At 41.3% G+C, this 23,775-nt stretch overlaps 1 protein-coding gene across 4 annotated transcripts in view; it reads right to left on the bottom strand.

Annotated features, from left to right (window-relative positions):
• Window positions 1–23,775, bottom strand: part of EMC4 (ER membrane protein complex subunit 4) — a 26,890-nt gene extending 3,115 nt beyond the window's left edge. The window contains exons 1-2 of one of the 4 annotated variants that reach the window (XM_080680469.1): window positions 23,641–23,775; window positions 4,993–5,107 (exon numbers count right to left, since the gene is read on the bottom strand). In XM_080680469.1, coding sequence (XP_080536595.1) covers window positions 4,993–5,107; window positions 23,641–23,681 — 156 coding nt within the window. In that variant the 5' untranslated portion in view covers window positions 23,682–23,775. Of the gene's footprint in view, window positions 1–4,984; window positions 5,108–5,649; window positions 6,099–23,640 lie in introns of those variants that run through there. The other 3 variants (XM_080680468.1, XM_080680471.1, XM_080680470.1) reach the window with 3 other exon arrangements.

Below are 23,775 nucleotides of genomic sequence, written 5' to 3'. Positions count from 1 at the left end.
AAGAACAAATGGAAAGGAAGAAAATGAGGTAGTAATTTGTGAGATTGTCGTTAAGCCAACGGTTGTTTTTTTTTTAAAAAAATTAATAACATCATACTGATGAGCCTGATGAAGAAAAAAGGATGGAAGATAAATATTCAACATCAGGAATGAAAAAGGGACATCTCTATAGGTTTTGCAGATATTACAGTGATCAATACTATGAATTTTAGGAAACGGTACAATTCCTAAAAAAAAAAAAAAATAATACAATTTACCTAAATGGTATAAGAAATTGGAAATATAAATAATTCCATAACTGTTTTAAGAAACTGAATCTGTAACTAAGCCCATCAGATGGTTTTCCTTGGCAAATTTCAAACATTAAAGGAAAAAATAAAGCCAATCTTATACAAACTTAAAGAATAAAAATGGCAGAAACCAAGATGGCGGCATAGGTAAACACCTAAACTGCTGCCTCGCACAACAATTTCAAAACTACAACTAAAAGACAGAACGGACACCATCCAGAACCACAGGAAAGCTGGCTGAGTGAAAATTCTACAACTAGAAGGAAAGAGGAAAGCTCACAGAGAATTGGAGGTACGGCAAAGGGGCTTTGTGTGCGCAGAGAGGAAGGGCGGCTGAGAGCCTGGCTGACTTTCTCTGGCGGAAGGGGGAAGGAAGCTTCCGACCGCACTGAACCCCAGTTCTGACAGCACTGAACCCCAGTTCCGGGCGAACCCCTGGGGACCCACGCTCTTACGGGGGGAGTCTGGACTCTCGGGCGGAGACTCGGGAGCCGGGGAAGGCGGAGGACTGAAAGTGCCCGCGCGCGCTCGCCAGTGCGCACAAAGGCTGCGGAAGTTGCCACAGGCTTTCCCTAGTGGAAGGGAGTCAGAGGATTCTGACTGCACTGAGCCCCAGTTCTGACTGCAGTGAACCCCAGTTCCAGGCGAGCCCCTGGGGACCCACGCTCTTGTGGGGGAGTCTGGACTCTCGGGCGGAGACTCGGGAGCCGGGGAAGGCGGAGGACTGAAAGCGCGTGTGCGCGTGCCAGTGCGCACAAAGGCTGCGGAGGTTGCCACAGGCTTTCCCTAGTGAAAGGGAGTCAGAGGTTCCTGACGGCACTGAGCCCCAGTTCTGACTGCAGTGAACCCCAGTTCCAGGCAAGCCCCTGGGGACCCACGCTCTTGTGGGGGGAGTCTGGACTCTCGGGCGGAGACTCCGCAACCGGGGAAGGCGGAGGACTGAAAGCGCACATGCGTGCAAGGGCAAGGCTGACAGGAAGCCAAAACTGAGACTCCACCCCATCCAAGCTGAGCACAGAGGCTATTGCAATTTGGCAAGTCTAATCCTATAAGGCTGTCTCCAGCACCGAACTTCTCCCAGCATAGACACAGCTGATCCTTACAGCCAACTGGCCCGGAGGTCAATTCTTCCCAGTGATACCAACAACAATAAAGACTTAATTACAACAAGGCTGTACACACAGTCCACAAAGGGGTGCACCAAGAGTGTCAACCTCAGGTTAACTGGGGAGGCAGACCCACTGGGCCATATTGGAAACCTAGCACAAATATCTACCTTACCAACTCAGGGAATTAGTGAAAATGCAGGGTCAAAGAATCAGATCACAAACGAAACAAATGGAGGAAAACAAACGATTGGATATAGAATTCAAAACCACGGTTATAAGACTTTTTAAGAATATCCTAGAAAAGGCCGATAAATATAATGAGACCCTCGAAGATATGAAAAAGGACCAACTAGAAATTAAACATACACTGACTGAAATAAAAAATATTATACAGAGACCCAGAAACAGAATAGAGGAACCCAAGAATCAAATCAAAGAATTGAAATACAAAGAAGCAAAAAACACTCAACCGAAAAAGCAAAAAGCAAAAAAAAAAAAAAAATCCAAAAAGTTGAAGATAATGTAAGAAGACTCTGGGACAACTTCAAGCGTACCAACATCAGAATTATGGGGGTGCCAGAAGAAGAGAGAGAGCAAGATACTGAAAACCTATTTGAAGAAATAATGACCGAAAACTTCCCCCACCTGGTGAAAGAAATAGACTTACAAGTCCAGGAAGCCCACAGAACCCCAAACAAAAGGAATCCAAAGAGGACCACACCAAGACACATCATAATTAAAATGCCAAGAGCAAAAGACAAAGAGAGAATATTAAAAGCAGCAAGAGAAAAACAGTTAATTACCTACAAGGGAGCACCCATACGACTGTCAGCTGACTTCTCAACAGAAACTATGCAGGCCAGACGGGAGTGGCAAGAAATTTTCAATGTGATGAATAGCAAGAACCTACAACCAAGATTACTCTACCCAGCAAAGCTATCATTCAGAATTGAAGGGCAGATAAAGAGCTTCACAGATAAGAAAAAGCTGAAGGAGTTCATCACCACCAAACCAGTATTATATGAAATGCTGAAAGGTATTCTTAAAGAAGAGGAAGAAGAAAAAAGTAAAGAGAAAAATTATGAACAACAAATACATATCTATCAACAAGCGAACCTAAAAATCAAGTGAATTAAAAACCTGAGGAACAGAATAATCTGGTGAATATAATAGAATCAGGGGCATAGAAAGGGAGTGGACTGATAACTCTCAGGGGGAAAGGGGTATGGGGGGTTCATGAAGAGACTGGACAAAAATCATACACCTATGGATGAGGACAGTGGGGGGGAGGTAAGGGCAGAAGGTGGGGTGGGAAATGGGTGGAGGGGAACTATGGGGGGAAAAAAGGAGAAATAATTGTAATAATCTGAATAAAGATTTATTTAAAAAAAAATAAATAAAAAAAAAGAATAAAAATGAACACTCTACAACTCATTACATGGGACCTCATAAATACCAAAACCTGACAAAGAAAGACATTATGAGAAAAGTTTATAGACCACTATCAGTCATGAACATAAATGCAAACATCCTAAGCAAAATATTAACAAAGCAAATCTTAGCTATATAAAAATAATATACCACTATCCACTTGTGTTTACTCACATTAAAAGAATGCCCATACTTGTAAATAAAGTTTCCCAATGTGTCATTTACATAGATCATTTGTAAGCTTAAATCACCCATACAACAGAACTAAAGAAATATTTTATGATAATCTACCTTTAAAATCAGGCCATGTTAATACTTTTACTATCATGTATTATGTTACAATTTGATACCAAGATGAAAAATGATACTTATCAAGAAAAAAATTGAGAATAGCCATCATTTTCATGTTGTGAAAATCACTGGAATTTCATGAAACAAAGATCACTTAGTATTGAATAGCAAGGCTGAGAGGAAAGAAAGTGCAGGCACTGTTCTAGGCACTTGGGAGACAAAAACCTGGAGCTTACAATAATGAAAAGATAGGTAGTAAAATAAGTAAACTGTATCATGTATATGAATGACAAGGAGAAATGTAAAGTGGGAAAACAGGATAGGGAGTGCCATGAGGGTAGGCTTCACTGAGATAAGAGAGCAAGCCATAAAGGTGCTGGGGGAAGAGTATTCCAGGAGAGGGAAAAACAAGTACAAAAATCCTTAGATGGGAGCTTGCCTGGCATATTTAAGGAGCAGCAAGGAGGCTAATCTGACTAGACGGCAGTGAACAGAGGGGAAAGCGGTAGCCCTGGACCGGTGGCTCAACTGGTTGGAGAGTTGTCCCATATACCAAAGGGTTTTGGGTTCGATCCCAGGTTGGGGCGCCTATGGGAGGCAGCCCATCAATGTTTTTCTCTCCCATTGATGTTTCTGTTTTTCTCTCTCTCCCCCATTCTCTCTCTCTAAAAATCAATAAAAATATGTCCTTGGTTGAGGATTAAAAAATAAAATTAGCTTTGGCCAATGTGGCTCAGTTGGTTGGATGTCATCTGGTGCACTGAAAGGTTGCCAGTTCCATCCCGGTCAGGGCACATGCCTGGGTTCTAGGCTTGATTCCCAGTAGGAGGCGTACAGGAGGCAGCCTATTGATGTTTCCCTCTCACATCGATGTTTCTCTCCCCCTCTCTTACTCTCTCTCTAAAAATTAATTTAAAAATATTTAATAAATAAAATAAATAAAGGGGAATGTGATAGGAGATTAAGTCAAAGATGTTACAAGGGGCTTAGTCAATGTAGAGTTGGGTAGAACTTTACAAAGGCTTTTGCTTTTACAATAAGTGAAATGAGTTACAGAAGAGTTTTAATAGGAATGATCTGACTCATGTTTTAAAAGGATCATAGTACTGGTTGCTGTGCTGGGAATAGACTACAGGGGTAAGTAGTGAAACCAATTAGAAATCTGTGGCAGAGAGGGGCACAAGGAATCTTTTGGAGATGAAGAAAATGTTCTTTCACGATAGTCGTGGTTTCAAGGTGGTATACCACTATTAAAGCTCATCAGATTGTACTCTTTAAAAATCAGTGGTTCTCAACAGGGGGCAATTTACCTCCCTGGAGACATTTGGTAAAGTTGGAGACATTCTGGTTGACCCAACTGGGGAAAGGCACTTTTAGCATCTAATAGGCAGAGGCCAGGGATTCTGTTAAACATCCTACAATGCACATACCGTTCCCACAATAATGAAGACATCTGGGTGAAGGATGGTAGTGGCTTAGACCAGGATGATAGGTGAAAGTAATAAGAAGTAGTAAGATTTTGAATCTATTTTAAAGATAAAGCCAACAGAATATCCTGACAGGTTATGTGGTGTAAGGAAATTAGGGTACAAAAGGATGACTTCAACTGAAAGGCATTGCCACCAATAAATAATTTTCAACCTACTTTCTTATGCCTGAGATTCTAAATGTCTTTTCTTTTTCCAATTCTTAAGCACTTTTGGAGCTGATATGTAAACTACTGTTAACACTAAAATCAAGCAGTTGAGCTACCAAAATATTCAGGATAAGGCCCATCTACAGTAAGATATTCATGTGCTGCCTGGGAGAGAAGAGTGGGTGGGTAGGTCAGGACTAGCCCCAAAACTATGGTGACATCTATACCTCTGTACCTTCTCCACCAGGATCCGGTCCGTCTCTTGCACGCTGGTATCCGGCACTTGCTTGTCCAAGTAACCAACTGGGTACAGCGAGTCTCCTTGACCACCGCCCCGGTCACTTCGGCCCCTAAAGAAGCAAACCAAGAAACAGGCTGCTCAACCACCAGGCATGGCTCAGTGGTTTAGCGTTGACCTATGAACCAGAAGGTCAGGGTTGAATTCTGGTCAGGGCACATGCCCGGGTGGTGGGCTTGATCCCCAGTAGGGGGCCTGCAGGAGGCAGCCAATCAATGATTCTCTCTCACTGATGTTTCTATCTTTCTATCCCTCTCCCTTCCTCTCTAAAATCAATAAAAATATTTTTAAAAAAAGAAAAAATAACGAAACTAAAGCTGTGGACTCCCACATTTCATATCCCACATTTCCTGTTCTACTACTCATAGGAGTTAAGATCTTCAGGTGCACCTACCCAGATTACATCAATCCCTCCTGTAGGTTCGTCAGATCCCTGCCTAATGGGAAGACTGAACTATGCATCCTTTGGGCACAAAAACCTCCACGGCTTCTGCCGCTGGCTGCCCAGGAGTCGTCTTTGTGCCACCCATCCAGTCCAGGTTCCATGCCTCTGGGGCAGTGCTGGGGGCAAGGCCCTTCGCCCAGGCTCCTCACCTGCTGCCTCCTCCAGGACCGCTCAGCTCAATGGCCCACTTGAAGCGCCGGCCTCGGTTGGCCACCAGGCTCCCCTGGGCCGTCATGGCAAAGGACGCTTACTAACGCCGTGAAGTTGTTTTGTCTAAGCCTAAGACGGCCCACGGAGCCTCACGCCCCTCAGCGTTGGAGATGTCTGGTCCCCGTCTGCAAGCCCACTTCCGGCGCGTGAGTAAACGTCACTTCCGGAGGCGGGCGCAGAGTCCATGGAAGTAGCAAGCATGGCAGGTGAGAAAAGCTGATAGAATTTAACTTCCTAAAGCGACTCCGGGCGTCCCTCCTTTTTGAAGAGGCCTGTTGTGTGTTCCCTGACCCCGAGGCGCACTTTACGGGGCAGAGGGAAGGTCCGTACTGACTCTGCTTTAGGAGTTGAAGCCAAGAAAAGGTTTTCAGTTCCTCCGCTCTCCCGGAAATTGCAAGATTCAGAGCTCGCTTTAAATCCTGGTTTCACCACGGATTGTGTGACCTTGAGTTATTTAGTAGCTTCCGAATATTGGATGTCCTCTGTGTTCCTGGAACTTTGTGTTTATTATTTCATTTAAGTCTCACAGTAACCCTGGGAGGTAGATATCCCCATTCTGCACCGAAGCTAGGAGGCAGTGTGGGCTCGAGATTCAGATGGCCTCCTTTTGAATCCTGGCTTCATTATTTTTGTGACCCTGGGCAAGTTAAATTGTTTATATTGCAAACCTCTTCATATCTAAAAGTTGAATAATGTACCTATTTTCAAAGTTTGTTGTGAGGTTAAATGGTGTGCTCGGCACATACGCATGATGTGCTTTTTAATGTCATTAAATAATCCACAACATTATTTGTACTGAGTGGGTTTTGTGTTCAGTTGTACACCTATATCATAATTTAACCTATTATTGGATACGTACGTTATTTTCTGTTTTATTTTTCCCTTTTACAACCCATGTTGCTGTGAGCATCCTTGCACATCCTTCCTTATTTCCTTAAGTTAAATTATTAGAACTACAATTGGTAGATCAGAGTCTGCACGTTTTAAAGGAATTTTCATTTAAAATGCCCGCTTTAAAAAAATTACATTAATTTATATTACAGCACTAGCTGGTTTGATTCAGTGGATAGGGTGTGGGCCTGTGGACTGAAGGGTCAGGGTTTGATTCCGCTCATGCCGGGGTTGTGGGCTCCATCCCCAGGGGGGCGTGCAAGAGGCAGCTAATCGATGATTCTCATCATTGATGTTTCTATATCTCACTCCCTCTCTCAAATCAATAAAATAATATATTGTTTTAAAAAAAAAGAAAGTAACTAATACAAAACTGAGTATACTATAATTACATTATGTAAAATAAAAGGTAGAAATTAGAAGGGAGGGAGTACATAAAAATGTTATATATTGTATTCTGGTAATTTGTGCAATATTGTCTGATTTTCAAGCTATTCTTTGAAAATTATTTTTTTTAATATTTTTTTATTGATTTCAGAGAGGAAGGGAGAGGGAGAATGAGGTAGAAATGTCAATGATGAGAACCATTGATCAGCTGCCTCCTGCACGCCCCCTATTGGGGATCGAGCCCACAGCCCCGGCATGTGCCCTTGACCAGAATCAAACCCGGGACCCTTCAGTCCAAAGGCCCACACTCTATCCACTGAGCCAAACCAGCTAGGGCTCTTGTCTTATTCTTTAATAAATTAAGGAACACTTTAAAACATTGTTAGTCACTTGAGTCATATATTCCTTCCATTTTAAAGTACTCCCCTACATGTCCTAACCAGTTTGGCTAAGTGGATAGCACATTGGCCCGGGGACTGAAGGGTTCTGGGTTTGATTCCAGGCAGGGCATGTACCTTGGTTGTGGGCTCCATCCCCAGCAGGGGCATGCAGAAGGCAGCTGATCAACTCTCATCAATGTTTCTAACTCTATCCCTCACTCTTCCTCTCTGTAAAATCAATAAAAATAAATTTTAAAATAATAATAAAGTATTCTCCTACAACCCAAGCTGTTCCTCCTCTTCTCGCCCCCTGGTTGCGCTTTCTTTCTCCTAAGCTCTGTAACTTGTTTCCTGAGTCTGTGCAGTCCAGCTGGCCCACTTCTACCTCAGTGACATTCTTAACTTTCACTTGTAATTTGAAAATAAATAGAAAATAAATAAAAATAAAGTACTCCCCTACTTGTTTAAAACAAGTTTAACTAGCCCTGACCAGTTTGGCTCAGTGGATAGAGCGTCGGCCTGCGGACTGAAAGGTCCCAGGTTCGATTCCAGTCAAGGGCATGTATCTTGGTTGCGAGCACGTCCCCTGTAGGGGGTGTGCAGGAAGCAGCTGATCGATGTTTCTCTCTCATCGATGTTTCTAACTCTCTATCCCTCTCCCTTCCTCTCTGTAAAAAATCAATAAAATATATTTTAAAAAAAAACAAAAACAAGTTTAACTATAACCTGAATCAAAGTTGCTTTGGCCTCAATAGAGTATTTTAGATCTTTTATTCCTTTATCCTGGGAGTCCTTATAGTGTTATTTGCTAAAACATATTCTAAAGAACATGAAGATATTAGGACTGAGCTGAGGAAGAATTCCAAGGTTAAATATTGCATATTATATTTTGCATATACACCCTAGAGATTCTCAGTGCTATTAGTATAACATTAAAATCACAAGAAATTATTCCATAAGAATCTCCTTTAATTTTGTTTCCCAATCTACCTAAATAAGAGCCCAATCCTTATTACATCTGTTAATGCCCAATGGAATCAATGTTTTTTAAAATACAGTGGGGACAATGCTGTATACTACAATTCAGGAGAAAGATGAAGGCACTCTCTATAAAATGTTGCTTTTTTTAAGATTATAAGAATACTAGAGCTCTAACCGGTTTGGCTCAGTGGATAGAGCATCAGCCTGCGGACTGAAAGGTCCCAGGTTCGATTCCGGTCAAGAGCATGTACCTGGGTTGCGGGCACATCCCCAGTAGGAGGTGTGCAGGAGGCAGCTGATCGATGATTCTCTCTCATCGATGTTTCTAACTCTCTATCCCTCTCCCTTCCTCTCTGTAAAAAATCAATAAAATATATTTAAAAAAAAAAAAAAGAATACTAGAGGCCCAGTGCACGAAATTTGTACACTGGAGGGGGAGTTCCTCAGCCCAGCCTGTGCCCTCTCACAGTCCGGGAGCCTTCAGGGGATGTCTGACTGACAGCTTGCTCCCCAGGGGGAGTGGGCCTAAGCCAGCAGTCGGACATCCATAGCGCTGCGGCTGCAGGAGAGGCTCCTGCCACCGCCGCTGTGCTCACCAGCCATGAGCCCGGTTTCTGGCTAAGCAGCACTCCCCCTGAGGGAGTGCACTGACCATCAGGGGGAAGCTCCTGCACTGAACGTCTGACCCCTGGTGATCAGTGTGTGTCATAGCAGCTGGTTATTCCGCCATTCGGTCTATTAGTATATTAGCCTTTTATTATATAGGATCATTAGGAAGAATCCTTTATGGAAATGGAGTTTTAACTAGGAATTAAACTTTTGGGGATTCCAGTTTTTGTACAAATTTTGTTTTGCAAGAAAAATGAAGAAAAACCTAGATTCTAATCCTGACTCCAAATGCACTAACTACCTGAGTCACTTTGAATTTGGAACTTTCTTGGCCTTGATTTCTTCATCTATAAAATGAGGGACTTACACTAATTAACTTCTAAGGCTACCCTCCAGTTCTAAAATAATTTTTGCACATTTTGTATGTTATTTCATATACATAGAAAAAAGACTCAAGTGATAAACACATAAAGGAGTAATGGGATTTCAGAGCACTTTTTAAAGTTGTACTTTCCCATACTTTTCCTAATTCTCTGCATTGTGGATTTAGAAAAATAAATTTTTTTAAAAATATAATCGTGTGGTGATGGATGTTAAATTCATTGTGGTAAATATATAGAGTATATAGGGTATATTTGCATACAATTGAGAGTATGGGAAACAGTTTATTCTTATATTATTATTTCTTAATTATTGTATTATTTTCCATATGAACAATTGTAAACCTACTTTTGCCCCAACCTGTATACATATATCAAATCATTACGTTGTACTCCTAAAACTAATTCAGTGTTACATGTAAATTATATCTTGATTAAAAATTTAAGAAAGAGAAAAAATAACATTTTGATGAGGTAACATTGGTTAATAACATAAGTTTCAGGTGTACAAATTATAATTCAATATCTGTATATATTATAGTACTAGAGGACCGGTGCATGAATTCATGCACGGTTGGGGTCCGGCCAGCCTGCCCCGATTGGGGCTGATTGGGCCGGGCCGGCCATGGGGAGGGTATGCAGGCGGTTGGAACTCCCAGTCAAACTCCCAGTTGAGGGGACAATTTGCATATTAGGCTTTTATTATATAGGATACTCACCACCCAAAGTCTAGTTTCTATCTGACACCATACATTTGACACCCTTTACCCATTTCACCCTTTCTTCACCTAGTTATAACATGACATGATTTTAAACCTAGAAGCTTAATGGTTCTCTGTCTTGGAGTCACCAGAAACTCACCTTGGGACCTCTTAAAAATACTGATGCCTGATGCAAATCAAAACAACAATGAGGTATCATCTCACACCTGTCAGAATGGCTATCATCAACAAATCAACAAACGACAAGTGCTGGAGAGGATGCAGAGAAAAAGGAACCCTCCACTGCTGGTGGGAATGCAGACTGGTGCAGCCACTATGGAAAACAGTATGGCGTTTCCTCAAAAAATTACAAGTGGAACTGCCATTTGACCCAGTAATACCACTTCTGGGAATATACCCCAAGAAAAAAGAAACACCAATCAGAAAGGATATATGCACCCCTATGTTCATAGCAGCACAATCTACAATAGCTAAGATTTGGAAACAGCCTAAATGCCCATCAGCAGATGAACGGATTAGAAAACTGTGGTACATCTATACTATGCTGCTATAAAAAAGAAGGAATTCTTACCATTTGCAACAGCATGGATGGAACTGGAGACCATTATGCTAAATGAAATAAGCCAGTCAGTGAAAGATAAATGCCACATGATCTCACTCATTTGTGGAATATAATGAACAATATAAACTGATGAACAAAAATAGATAGAAGCAAAGAAGCATCGAACAGACTGTCAAACTACAGCAGGAAGGTAGGGGTGGGTTGGGGGAGTAAGAGATCAACCGAAGGACTTGTATGCATGCATATAAGCACAACCAACAGACCAACAGACGCAAGACACTGGGTGGGTGGGTGTGGGCAAGTGCCGGGGGGTAGGGGAGGCTGGGGGGAGGTCCATGGGGGTGGAGGGAAGGAGACATGTACTACTATTTGTAATACCTTAAACAATAAAATAAAATAAAATAAAAATAGTGATGCCTGGGCCACACCTCCAGTGATTCTAATCCATTTGCTTAAGGTGGAACATGGGCATCAAGTTTTTTAAGTTCTCCAGGTGATTCTCCTCAAGGACAGAGAAGCACTAGAGCAGGGGTGGGCAAACTTTTTGACTCGAGGGCCACAATGGGTTCTTAAACTGGACCGGAGGGCCGGAACAAAAGCATGGATGGAGTGTTTGTGTGAACTAATATAAATTCAAAGTAAAGGAGTGGAGGGGAGAGCAAGAGAACTGGATAGAACAGCCGGATCCGGCCCTCGGGCCGTAGTTTGCCCAAGGTTGGACTAGAGCATTTTGTTGCTTTAAAATAACAAGGTTTGAATTTACACAAAGTAATTTAAGCAAATAATCAGTTTTTGAGAGCCTCCTGTATGCCTCCCACCGTACTAAACTTGAATTAGAAAATAATGGGAATACTGAAATTGTAAAAATATATGTTAAACTTTGTTTGCTTTGTGCCTTTGAGCAAATAAGATTTTAATTATAGAAACTGAGAGAAGGTACACCATGATTCCATAGGTTATACCAGTTGTCTTGTTTGACTTTTATAATTTGTGCCACCTACACATTTTTTGTAATTGTGTTTGTATCTCATCCCTCCACCACCACCTCTTTAGGAGTCTGAGAAGCTGACTAGTTTTAATACTTTATGTGATTCTCTTCAGATTAGTTGCCTTTGGATTGAAACTTGACCAAGTACATTTTCTTTTCAAACAACCATATTTAGAAGACTAGATCTCTCTAAAGGGGGAAAAAAAGAGCTTTTATAGATATGTTTTAAGTCTATGCCATTTAACAATGTCTATGATAATTCTATTCGGCTATCCTCACTGGTCCAACCAGTTCCCCAGTGTGCCCTGAAAGCTTTTAAGCCTTTTGACAGCTTCAGTAAAATGGGCTTCCATTGCAAATCCAAGTTATTTGTGTTTACTATCATCATTGCCTTCTGAAAAGGATTGCCCTACTCTATTCATGATGCAATTTATTTCATGTCAGTAATGGGGTCTTAACAGGAGGAAATTTTTGTCCATTTTGTCTGTTTGCATGTTCAAACCTCATTACTGAAAAAAAATTTTATTATAAGATCCCACCTTGCTAGTTATTGCTAGGTTTCTGAATCATTTCTGGGTGGATTACATTTTTTTCAAATTCTGGTTCATGGCTGTGCAGTGTCATGTCACCCTATCAGCAGTGGCATGAACTAGTAAGGTGCTGGCAGATGTTGGTTAACAAAAGCATTCTTCCTTAGCAATTAACTTTTTTTTTTTTTTTTCATTTCAGGAGGACTGTTGTGTAATTCACATTTTAACAAGTTCCCATTATAGCACTTCCCTCCAATGCTTGCTTACGAAGCTGGGAGGATTGCCATTCCCACAGATCCCATTAAAGGATAAGAATGAACCATAGCATGAGTCATAATGATGTATTACTGATGGCCTAACATGTTTCTTCAAGCTTGGTTACTCTGAATTTATTCTGGTAATTAATTTCAGCTATCTTGAAAGTGGTCTAAACTGTCTACATCAAGTGTCTGAATGACCAATTTAGGTCCTTTGTGGCATTGTTTCCTATGTGTAATTTTTAAAAGCCTTAATTGATTGGTTCAGATATAAAGCATTGTTTTATAGCCTGGATTTGTTTGTTCGTTTATTTTTTGGAAGGAGAATTTTAATGGACTTAAAGTTTGTGTCCTCCCAAAATTTATGTCAAAGCCCTAACCCAGGATAGTATTTAGAGATGGGGACTTTGGGAACTACTTAGGGTTCCACAAGGTCATGAAGGTAGGAGTCTCATAATAGGATTTGTGTTCTTATAAGAAGAAACACAAAAAAAAGTATATTATTGTCTAACCACTATTTTATACACCTGTAACTAGTATGTAATAATATTGAATATAAACTGTAATTGAAAAATAAAATTTAAAAGTCACTAAAAAAGAAAAAGAAATAAGAAGAGACACAAGGGCTTGCTCTCTCACTTAGCCAGGGAGGACACACAATGAGAAGGTGGCTGTCTTCAAGCCAGGAAGAGAGCTGTCACCAAGGACTGAATCAGCCAGAACCTTGATCTTGGACTTCCCAGCCTCCAGAACTATAAGAAAATAAATTTCTGTTGTTTAAGCCACTGAGTCTGTGGTATTTTGTTATGGCAGCCTGAGCAGACAAATACAAGGATGAAGTTGGATTCAGAAGAATTGAAGGAGAACATTAGTACCTTTTGGTACTTGAAAGACAAAGTCCTACCTTAAAACATATACATAAGTGTAGGGTTGTTTAATTTGTAGGAGCTTATTTTGTAAATGGAAACATACTACACACTGTCCTGACTTGTTTTTTTCCCCCCACTTAGTCTGTCTTGGGTGTTTTCCATGCCTGTCACTCAGATCTACCTCATTCTTTTTAAAGTCTACAGAGTATACATGGCATAGATGTATGATAATTTAGTTAACTAGTCCACAATTGATGGACATTTAGGTTCCCATTTGTCGCTACTATAAAAAAAGTAACTGTGAAAATCCCTGAGTAGATTGTTAACACAGTTCTGTAGGGGAGTCATACAATTAGAATTGCTTACCACAGAGGTTATACAGTTAAAATGTTCATAGGTTCAAACAGGCCCTCCAAAATGTGCTAATTTACATTTTTAAGGGTTTGTGGACCAAATATTTTCTTGTAAGTCGAATAGTGTCAGCCAAAAATTCACATCCACCCAGAACCATGTGATCTTATTTGGAAATCAGGTCTTTGCAGATGTAATTAGTTACAAAGAGGTGGATTATGGTAGGTCCTAAATCCAATGACTGGTATCTTTATAAGAAGAGGAAAGGATGCATACACACAGGGAAGATGTCCATGTGACAATGGATGCAGAGATTGGAGGGATGCAACGATAAGCCAACAACTACCAGAACTAGGAAGCTGCAAAAGGATTCTTTCCTAGAGCCTGCAGAAGGAGAGCATGGTCCCACCAACACCTTAATTTTGATCTAGCCTACAGAAGTGAGAGACTATATTTCTATTGTTTTAAGCCGCCCAGTTTCTGGTACTTTGTTACAGCATCACTAGTAAAATAGTACAGGTTTCTAAGAGAGGTTCCATACAAATGAATTAAGCTAACCAGGGTTAGCTCAAGTGGGAAATAACAATAAAAGCTGCCAAGTCAAATCCTAAACTTTAAAAAATTTGCATGAAAAGTTTAATTTCCTAATTGCTATGATTGTTTCCTCTAATAAAGTGATTTTTTTAAATCCTCACATGAGGATATGCTTATTGGGGTTTTTTAGAAAGGGGGAAAGGGTGAGAGAGGAACATCGATTGGTCACCTTGCATACATGCCCTGACTGGGCATCCAACTTGCAATCTAGGTATGTGCCCTGACCAGAAATTGAACCCGCAACCTTTTGGCATACAGACAACACTCCAACTGAGCCACACTGGCCAGGGCTAATAAAGTGATTTTTTTTAAAGTAATTTAATTACAAAAGAAGGACATTTATTGTATAAAATGGAAAATGCAAATAAGTAAAAAAGAAGATAACAAATCCTGCCATGCAAAAAAAATTTTTTTCCGTAGACATTTTTATTTCGATTCGTCTAGATGTTTTTGATTTATATTTATACTTATTTAGCATACTGTTTTATAACACTATTTTATGAAGATACATATTTTTATTTTTTAGAAAGGCAACACCCTGACTGGTTTGGCTCAGTGGATAGAGCGTTGGCCTCCAGACTGAAGGGTCCCAGGTTCGATTCCGGTCAAGAGTATGTACCTTGGTTGAGGGCACATCCCCAGTGGGGAGTGTGTAGGAGGCCGCTGAATCGATGTTTCTAACTCTCTATCCCTCTCCCTCTCCATTCCTCTCTGTAAAAAATCAATAAAATATATTTTAAAAAAATAGAAAGGCAAAAGGTATGGCTAAATTTTTATTTCAGTTTTTCTTTAAATGCTTCTTACAGCTCTGCCAGATGTTCAGGCTCTGATGCTTTTATCCAGCCCTGGCTATGATCAGGAGGCTCCACCCCCACCCAGCCTGCAGCTGGAGCTACAGCTCTTTCTCAAGACCTCTACTAGTCCTGCTACTCTTTTTAGATAAGAGAAATTGTTTAGAATATTTGTGTTCTCCTTTTTAAAATATTCAGAATTCAAGTAAGTTTGAGCAGCACTAGATAAATCTTCCTTTTAGATACAATTAATGTTAGTATTTAAAGGGTCTGAGAAGTGCTACAGTAAAGAAATATTTGTTAATCTAGCAGTTACCAAACTTCTGTGACCAAGGAGGCCTTTTCTTTTCCTCTTTTTGTCAACCTATCAACATCTTGTAGAACCGGTGTTCTGAAGAATGCAGGTAATTTTGGGTAAGAACTCAAGCCAGTTTAGGTTCAGACTCAATTTTGTTATTGCAAGAGTGGTTTTGCCTTGAAGTGAATCTAATCAGTAATCTTCCTACTGGTCCCATCTCTGAGGCTGGAGACCTGCTGTGTACCTTTAAGTTCCCTTCCCAAGGACATTATCCTGCTTTTGATAATTATTGCTCTGCCCATTTCATTCTCTTCCTGTCTGCCCCCTGCCCTTGAACTCCTCTTCACTCCCTGTTTGTTAAGAGGCCGCAGTAGTATGGAAGCTCCTAAGCAACTGCATGATTAGACTTACTGTGTATGGTCATACCTTTCAGATATTCAGTACTGACTTCCTGGCTATCAGTATCACAGTGAGTCTGTCTCCCCATCATTGGCCCCCACTCCGGGAGCTGGTCCTAAATTTTCTAGCTCAGAATAATATTTTCCAAGGCAGCAGCCAACCATATTGTGTTCTCTATCTTGCGGGGAAAAAGCACTGAACAGATAAAGTTAGGGGTGGGGGATGTTTTGCAGAGAGACACATCACTGTGCTAGGTACTAGTGTAGTGTCTCACATAGGTTATCTTATTTTCCAACAACACCTGAGAAAAGGGTATTATTATCCCCGTTGTGCACTTAAGTGAAAATGGTGTAGAAAGGGCCCAAAGGCAGTGATTTAGGCTTCCAATGGAGGTGAACCTTGCTCCAAAGCTAGTTTTCTTTCCCTTCTAGCTTGCTGCCCTGTACCACCTTCCACTTGGTGAGTGTACCCTAACTATAGGTAATCTACTTGGGGATTCAGATTTGAAAATTATAAATACCAAATATTGCTACCTGCTTCTCAGCTGCATCAAAAACAAATTGTCATAAAAGGAGGATCCCTTACCATCCAACACTACCTATCTTACACCCGCCAGGAAAATCCCCAAGTAAAACTGCTGCTTCTGTTGAAAAAGATAAAGTATGTATTTATATATGGAAATCTGTCCATGATGTAGTATTTGTGAAATAGGAATAAGACTAAGTTATATGACATGTATACTGCCAGCCCATTTTATATGTATATTTGTGCATATATGTTTACAAATACAGTACATAGAAAGATTCATCCACTTGTTAATAAGAGAACTCTGGTACAATGTAGGGGTGGTTGGGAGGAGATTTTTATCTTGTATTTACATATGTTTCTGTACTGCTTTATTTTTGTTTTACAACCAGCAAGTATTATTATTTTTTTTATAATTAAAAAGAGCCCGGCAGGTATGGCTCAGTGGTTGAGCATTGACCTATGAACCAGGAGGTCACGGTTCCATTTCCGGTTAGGGCACATGCCGGGATTGTGGGCTTGATCCCCAGTTGGGGTGTGCAGGAGGTAGCTAATCAATGATTTTCTCTCATCATTGATGTTTCTCTCTCTCCCTCTCCCTTCATCTCTGAAATCAATAAAAATATATTTAAAAGATTATTTAAAAGATAAATACATATTTACACATTAGGGGAAAAAACACCCTGATGCTTCTGCCACCAAGGAGGTCATTAGTATTGTGGTGGTGTTTATAAAATCATGAATCTTATAAACTAGCAGTGAGATTTGCTCATTTTCGTTGCTTTTGCCTTATCTGAAATGCTCCCTACTTCCTTCCACAGTCAGCACAGGAAGGTGGGGAAGGGAGGAGCAGAAAAAAAGGCATCAACTTCTCACTTTGCCAAAATCAACCTCCTGGAATTTTCCAAAGGCTCAAATGCTGAGCAGCGGATGTAGTTACTCATGGGATGGATGAGCTATTGCTGTCTATAGATGTGAGAGAGAAACATCAGTGGGCTGCCTCCTGCACACCCCCTACTAGGGATTAAGCCTGCAAACCAGGCTTGTGCCCTGACTGGGAATGGAAACTCAGTACATGGGATGATGCTCAACTAATTGAGCCACACCAGCCAGGGCCATTTATTTTTTAAGTTTCAACTGCCATTTTTAAAAAATTCTTTATTGTTTAAAGTATTACATGAGTCTCCTTTTTCCCCCCATTGACCATTCCCCTGCCACTCCCACTCCCCCAAGCACATGCCCTCACTCGCCTACTGTCTGTGTCCATTGGTTATGCTCATATGCATGCATACAAGTCCTTTGGTTAATTTCTTACCCTGTCACCCCCCGCTTTCCCTCAGGTTGTACAGTCTGTTCGATGCTTCTATGTCTCTGGTTCTATTTTTTTGTTCATCAGTTTATGTTGTTCATTATACCCCACATATGAGTGAGATCATGTGATATTTATCTTTCTCTGACTGGTTTATTTCACTTAGCATAATGCTCTCTAGTTCCACCCATGCTTCAACTGCCATTTTTATTATGTGCATTTCTACAGATTGGCATGGATTGACCTACATAATACGATACTTAGTATATCTCACTTTTGTTCTTAAATATACATTTGCATAGTACAATATCTCAGAAAATATATTTTCAAGTGGAAACAGTGCTTATCCATGAGTAATAGACCTTCAAGCGTTTCTAATGATTTTTTTTCTTTCTCAAATACCTTTATTTGATCATTTGAGATCTTTAAAACCTGCCAGGTGACTGAATACCTTTTCAATCTTCACTCCTGCTACTCTCCAGAGCTCTTTTCATTCCAATAAAATCAGGATAGACAGTGGTCCTGGTGTTACCGGAAAGGGATGGGGTCTGGAGCCAGCGGCCTATAGTGTGAGTTCTTGACTTCGTGCAGAAAAGATTTTTAAATACGAGTCCAGGTGATTTTGAGAGTATGGTTATTACAGCTGGGGACAGTGAAACAAGGAAGGGCCTAGGATAGAAGAAGCAACAGAAGAGAGACTAGGAGGGGCTACTTTGCCTCTCTAGAAACATGGGAAAGAAGTGAGCCAAACTGGGGCTCCTATCAGCTCACTAAAGAGAGAAAAGGGGTCCTTGGAGACAGGCTCAGGGGGTTAGCCCAGGACAAGCTGCTGCTGCCCATTGCTCCCCTGGTTCTAAGTCTCATGAGGAGGCGGGGGGTCCCTTAGAGTTTAATAGATGCACCCCTGTGGGGGAAGAAGAAGAGGATGGGAAAGGGGTGGGCATGCTCCAAGAAGGAGAACAGCACTTGGTCCTTTGTCTTTTCTTTTTTTTAAAATATATTTTATTGATTTTTTACAGAGAGGAAGGGAGAGGGAGAGAGAATTAGAAACACCGATGAGAGAGAAACATCGATCAGCTGCTTCCTGCACACCCCCTACTGGGGATGTGCCCGCAACCAAGGTACATGCCCTTGACCGGAATTGAACCTGGGACCCTTGAGTCCGCAGGCCGACGCTCTATCCACTGAGCCAAACCGATTAGGGCTGGTCCTTTGTCTTGAGGATTTTCAAGGCTAGAGGTTTAGGAGAGGTCTTAGGGGAAGATTCAATAGAAGGTTCATCAGCTTTTCCAGGTGTGCTCTTTCTGGGTCATGGTCTCCACTGATTGGTTCAGTGCCAGGGTCATTCACTTGCCTGGTTTGGATCTTTTCTGGGCCTGGAGCTGAAATACAACTGAGGCCTAGATGTTATCTCCAGAGAGGAAAGGTCAAGGGGTCTAAACCACAAAGCAAGTGATATGCCGGGGGAGGAACGACCACCCTGGGGGCGAGGTCAGTGCCAGTTTTGCCCACTGCTAGGCAGCCCGGGCTTTCCACCCTAGTGACCTGTATCTGACTGTAAATTGCTCGGCAAGTTTGTTCAGCTATCTGTCTCTGTTCCCCCAGTCCACTTGCCAAGGAATTTTCCTACCTTTTTACTATCCTGCCTCACTTACTTTGTACTTCCCCCCACTGTCTGGAACCCTGCCTGTCAAAAATCCTGTCTAGCATGTCAGGCCTGGCTCCCTCGTTCCTCCACAATCCCTCCCCTAACTCTCCAAGAAATGTATGTATGACTTTGCACAAGACTTCTTTTCTCATGGGAGTGTTTATGGTTAGGGTTACTCCATACACTGTCCCTGAATGACGTCCATACCCTTAAGAGAAAGGGTGAGAAGCAGAAAGGCTAACTCCGCTGCCCTTCAGTCAGATGGAAGGAATGTTTAAGGCAGTGAGAAGGAAGGAATGAGAGAATGGCCTGGGGTAAGATCCCTCAGAGACTGCCCACTGTGAAGGCTAGCAGTGAACCCACTTTCTGTGCACAAGAACTGGTACAAGGATAATAAAAATACGTTTGATCTGCACTTTTTTATCCACCAAAAAATTAAAAACTTGACCCTTGCTGGTTTGCTCAGTGGTAGAGCATCAGCCCATGGACTGAGGGGTCAAGGGTTCAATTCCAGTCTAGGGCATGTACCTCGTCTGCAGGCTCTATCCCCGGCCCTGGGTGGAGCACATGCAGGAGACAATCAATTGATGTGTTTCTCTCACATCGATGTTTCTCTCTCTCTGTCTCTCCCCCTCCCTTCCACTCTCTCTAGAAATCAATTGGGAGGGGCGGGGGAGGGATTATCCTGGGTAAGGATTAACAACAACAACAAAAATTTAAAAACTTGCCCCTGGCTGGGTGGCTCAGTTGGTTGGAGTGTCATCCCATGAACCAAAAAATTGCTGGTTCGGTTCATAGTCAAGGTACATACTAGGTTGTGGGTTTGATCCTCAGTTGGGGGGCATACAGGAGGCAACTGATCAACGTTTGTCTTTCACATTGATGCTTCTCTCTCTCTCTCTCTCTCTAAAATCCATTTAAAAAATATCTTCAGGCGACAATTTAAAAATATAAATAGCCCTAGCTGGTTTGGCTCAGTGGATAGAGCGTTGCCTGTGGACTGAAGGGTCCCGGGTTCCATTCCAGTCAAGGGCACATGCCCAGGTTGTGGGCTCCATCTCCAGTCGGGGGCGTGCAGGAGACAGCCAATCAGTGATTTTTTTCTCATCGTTGATGTTTCTATCTCTCTCTCCCTCTCCCTTCCTCTCTGAAATCAATAAAACTATTAAAAATTAAAATAAATAAATAAATAACTTGACTGACCTCCAAGGAAAAGTAATTTCAACTTTATTGATTTAGAAGTGTCAATGAAGAAAATTGACCTGCATTTTCATCATTAAAATAGTATATATTTCAAAAGTAGCAATATAAGGCCATTTTTTAAAATTATGCTGACACTTGGCAGTCACCTGAGCTCTATGGGCCAGGGCCGCTCATCCACTGGTATAAACCTCCAAACCTGAGTCTGGAGATGAACCTGCCTGAGACACCAGGCCTAAGAAGCTCCAGAAGTGAAAACGTCAAGATTCTGCTCAGGCCTTCAGACCACCTGAGTCTTATATAGTGGAGATGCTTCTATGTTAACACAGCAGATTTCCCGAGTCCCCGTTATTTGTCTTACTACATCATGCAGCATCCCTTGAGGGTAAGTACTGTCTCACACCTTTTTCACCTTCTGGTGAGGGCCCAGTACAGTGCCTCTTATATAGTGGGCCATCAAGAAATTCCTGTTTATGATAATGGTGATGAAGAAATAGCTTGAGAGAAAGTGACTTCACCCATGTGTATTGAATTTTATTTTCTTTACAACTGCACACCTACTTAGTGGAATGTTCTAAGTTGCAGATACCTAGAACCCAGGGCTCCTGCTTTCTTCACTCACCCTGCTGGGCTCTCTCTCGAGTCCCATTTGTTAACAGGTGTGGCCCCACACATAGGCATGTTCCTGCTTGTGCTTGGTATAACCTGAGAGTAGTTCAAAGGCATTGCTTATGCAAAACATATCCTAAAAATATTTCTCCCACGGACCTAAATTCATGCCTAAAAATTTCACCATTGCTTAATTTTTTACAGTAAGAGCCCTGTTACTAGGGAAGAAAAATACATTGTTATTCTCAGAGCCAGAGAGGAGTAGAACAGAGTGAAGCAGTGTGCATCCAGAACAAACTGGAGCAGGACAGAGTGGACTCGACCATATTGGAAAGAAGCACTGCTGTCTAACCAGAGAAGCAAGTCACCCTAGGAGACCTAGACACAGGCCACTTTGCCTCAGGGATGCCTCATAGCCATGCTCTTCCACAGCTGTGCTGTTCTAGAGCTGTGCTGTCTCATAATTGAGCTGTAACACTACTGAGTGGCCGCCATGCTGTAACATAATTAAGCTGTTTGCACTGAATAATGTTTGGTTGACAGACCTTAACAGACACCTTATCAAAGAAGATGTTCAGATGGCAAATAAGCATATGAAAAGATGCTCCACATCATATGTCAGCAGGGAAATGTAAAGGAAAACAATAGGATACTACAGATCTGTCAGAATGGCCCAAATCCAGAACACTGACAATATCAAATGCTGGTGAAGATATGGAGGAATAAGAACTTTCATACATTGCTGATGGGAATGCAAAATGGCACAGCCACTTTGGAATACAGCTTATTGATGTGGTTCAAACAACTTTCATATTAATATTAAGGTGCTTTGGCAGTTTCTTACAAAACTTAACGTACTCTTACCATAGGATCCAGCATCATGTTCTTTGGTATTTAACAAAAGGAGTTGAAAACTTAGGTCCACACAAAAATTTGCATATGGATGTTTGAGGCAGCTTTATTCATAATTGCCAAAGCTTGGAAACAACCACTTACATTTATTATAAGATGTCTCTTTCTGGTTTAAATACTTAGGTGAAATAGTCAGTGAGATTCTATGGCAATGGTTTAAAGAGCTTTGAAAACAGTACAGGTATCCTTGCAACCCCCTTCCCCCCAAAAACAAAACTTCTTACCTCTTTGCCTATCATCTACATTTAATAGATAAGGTGATATTTTTAAAAGTGGTAAATGTATGAATATATGATTTATTTTACATAGAGTGATTTAACAGGGAGCTGACTTTGTTTTTATTTTCCTTCATTTAATAGCCATTTCCCGACTGTGTACCTTGTAGCTATCACTATATAAGAATACAAAGGTTGCCGAAACCGGTTTGGCTCGGTGGATAGAGCGTCGGTCTGGGTCTGCGGACTGAAGATCCCAGGTTCGATTCCTGTCAAGGGCATGTACCTTGGTTGAGGGCACATACCCAGTGGGGGGTGTGCAGGAGGCAGCTGGTCGATGTTTCTCTCTCATCGATGTTTCTAACTCTCTATCCCTCTCTCTTACTCTCTGTAAAAAATCAATAAAATAAAACAGTGGAAAAAAAAAAGAATACAAAGGTTTAAGTTAGTTAAAAAAATACATTGTTATTTTCACCTAATGACATCTTAGCTCTGATTAGTTTATCTGCCAGGCTACCCATTGCTCTGAACTCCCATAGTATTTAGAATATACCCTTTTATCACTGCATTCACCATAGTGTATTGGAATGATCTCTTTCCCTGTTTTCCCAAGCCACTGTGAGGTTCTCCAGGCTATCTCAAGCACCTGGTACAATGTCAGTGTGGCACATAGTAGACCCTCAAAAATATTGTTGTGCCAAACATAACCAACCTGTTTCTTAGGCAAGTCCTGGAGAGTTCTGTAAGGAGTGCCTAAAAAATGTGAATCAAAGGATATAGTCTGAAAGTGAGGATATTTTCCATCAGATGCATTACATGAGCCCTGGCCGGGTGGCTTAGTTAATTTGAGTGTTGTCCCATACACCAAAAGGTTGAGGGTTCTATTCCTTGTGAGGGCACATACCTAGGTTTAAGGTTTGATCCTTGGTCCGGGAGCATGCCATGAGGCAACCAATCGATGTTTCTCTCTCACATCAATATTGTGTGTGTGTGTGTTTTTCTCTCTCTCTCTAAAAGGAAAATAAAAGAAAACATATCCTCAGGTGAGGATTAAAATAAATGCACTACTTGATTGGCTTCTGCAAGGGGTGAGAGGCCCATCAAAGACTACTTGCTCCTGTCACATTTTGGTTAACCTTGACCAGTGGCTTATTGTTGAAGATGGGTAGACTCTGCTTCCACTAAGATAAAGAGAATTACCCTCAGTAATTAAAAGCATGTCAGGGACAGACCCAAATTTAACCTCATACTTGAGTGTACTCCATTCCAAAGAGACTAAACCTGCTTCCTGGGGACAGGGTCTGCATCATGAATATTTCTTGTGTTCTTATGAGTCTAACACATATTAGGAACAAAAATATAATAGCTAACAATTATATAGTGCTTACCCTGTGCCAGATACATTCTTCTAAGCATTTTATATGTATTAACTCATTTAATACTCACACTAGTGAGGCAGCTATTACTATTACCCCATTTTACAGATGAGGAAACCAAAACACACAGGAATTTATATGACTTACCCAACGTCACATAGCTCCAGAGTCCATGCATTTAAATCCATTGTCCAGTGCCATTTAAATGGAAGTGACTAGATCTCTCCCTGTACCATATTTTTATAGCAAATGGTTTGAACCACTTAGGGTACGGTCTCCTCC

Source organism: Plecotus auritus, assembly GCF_963455305.1.
Source record: "Plecotus auritus genome assembly, chromosome: 1".
NCBI lineage: Eukaryota > Metazoa > Chordata > Mammalia > Chiroptera > Vespertilionidae > Plecotus > Plecotus auritus.
Note: the sequence above shows the minus strand (reverse complement) of the source record. Positions and strands in the feature narration are given on the sequence as shown.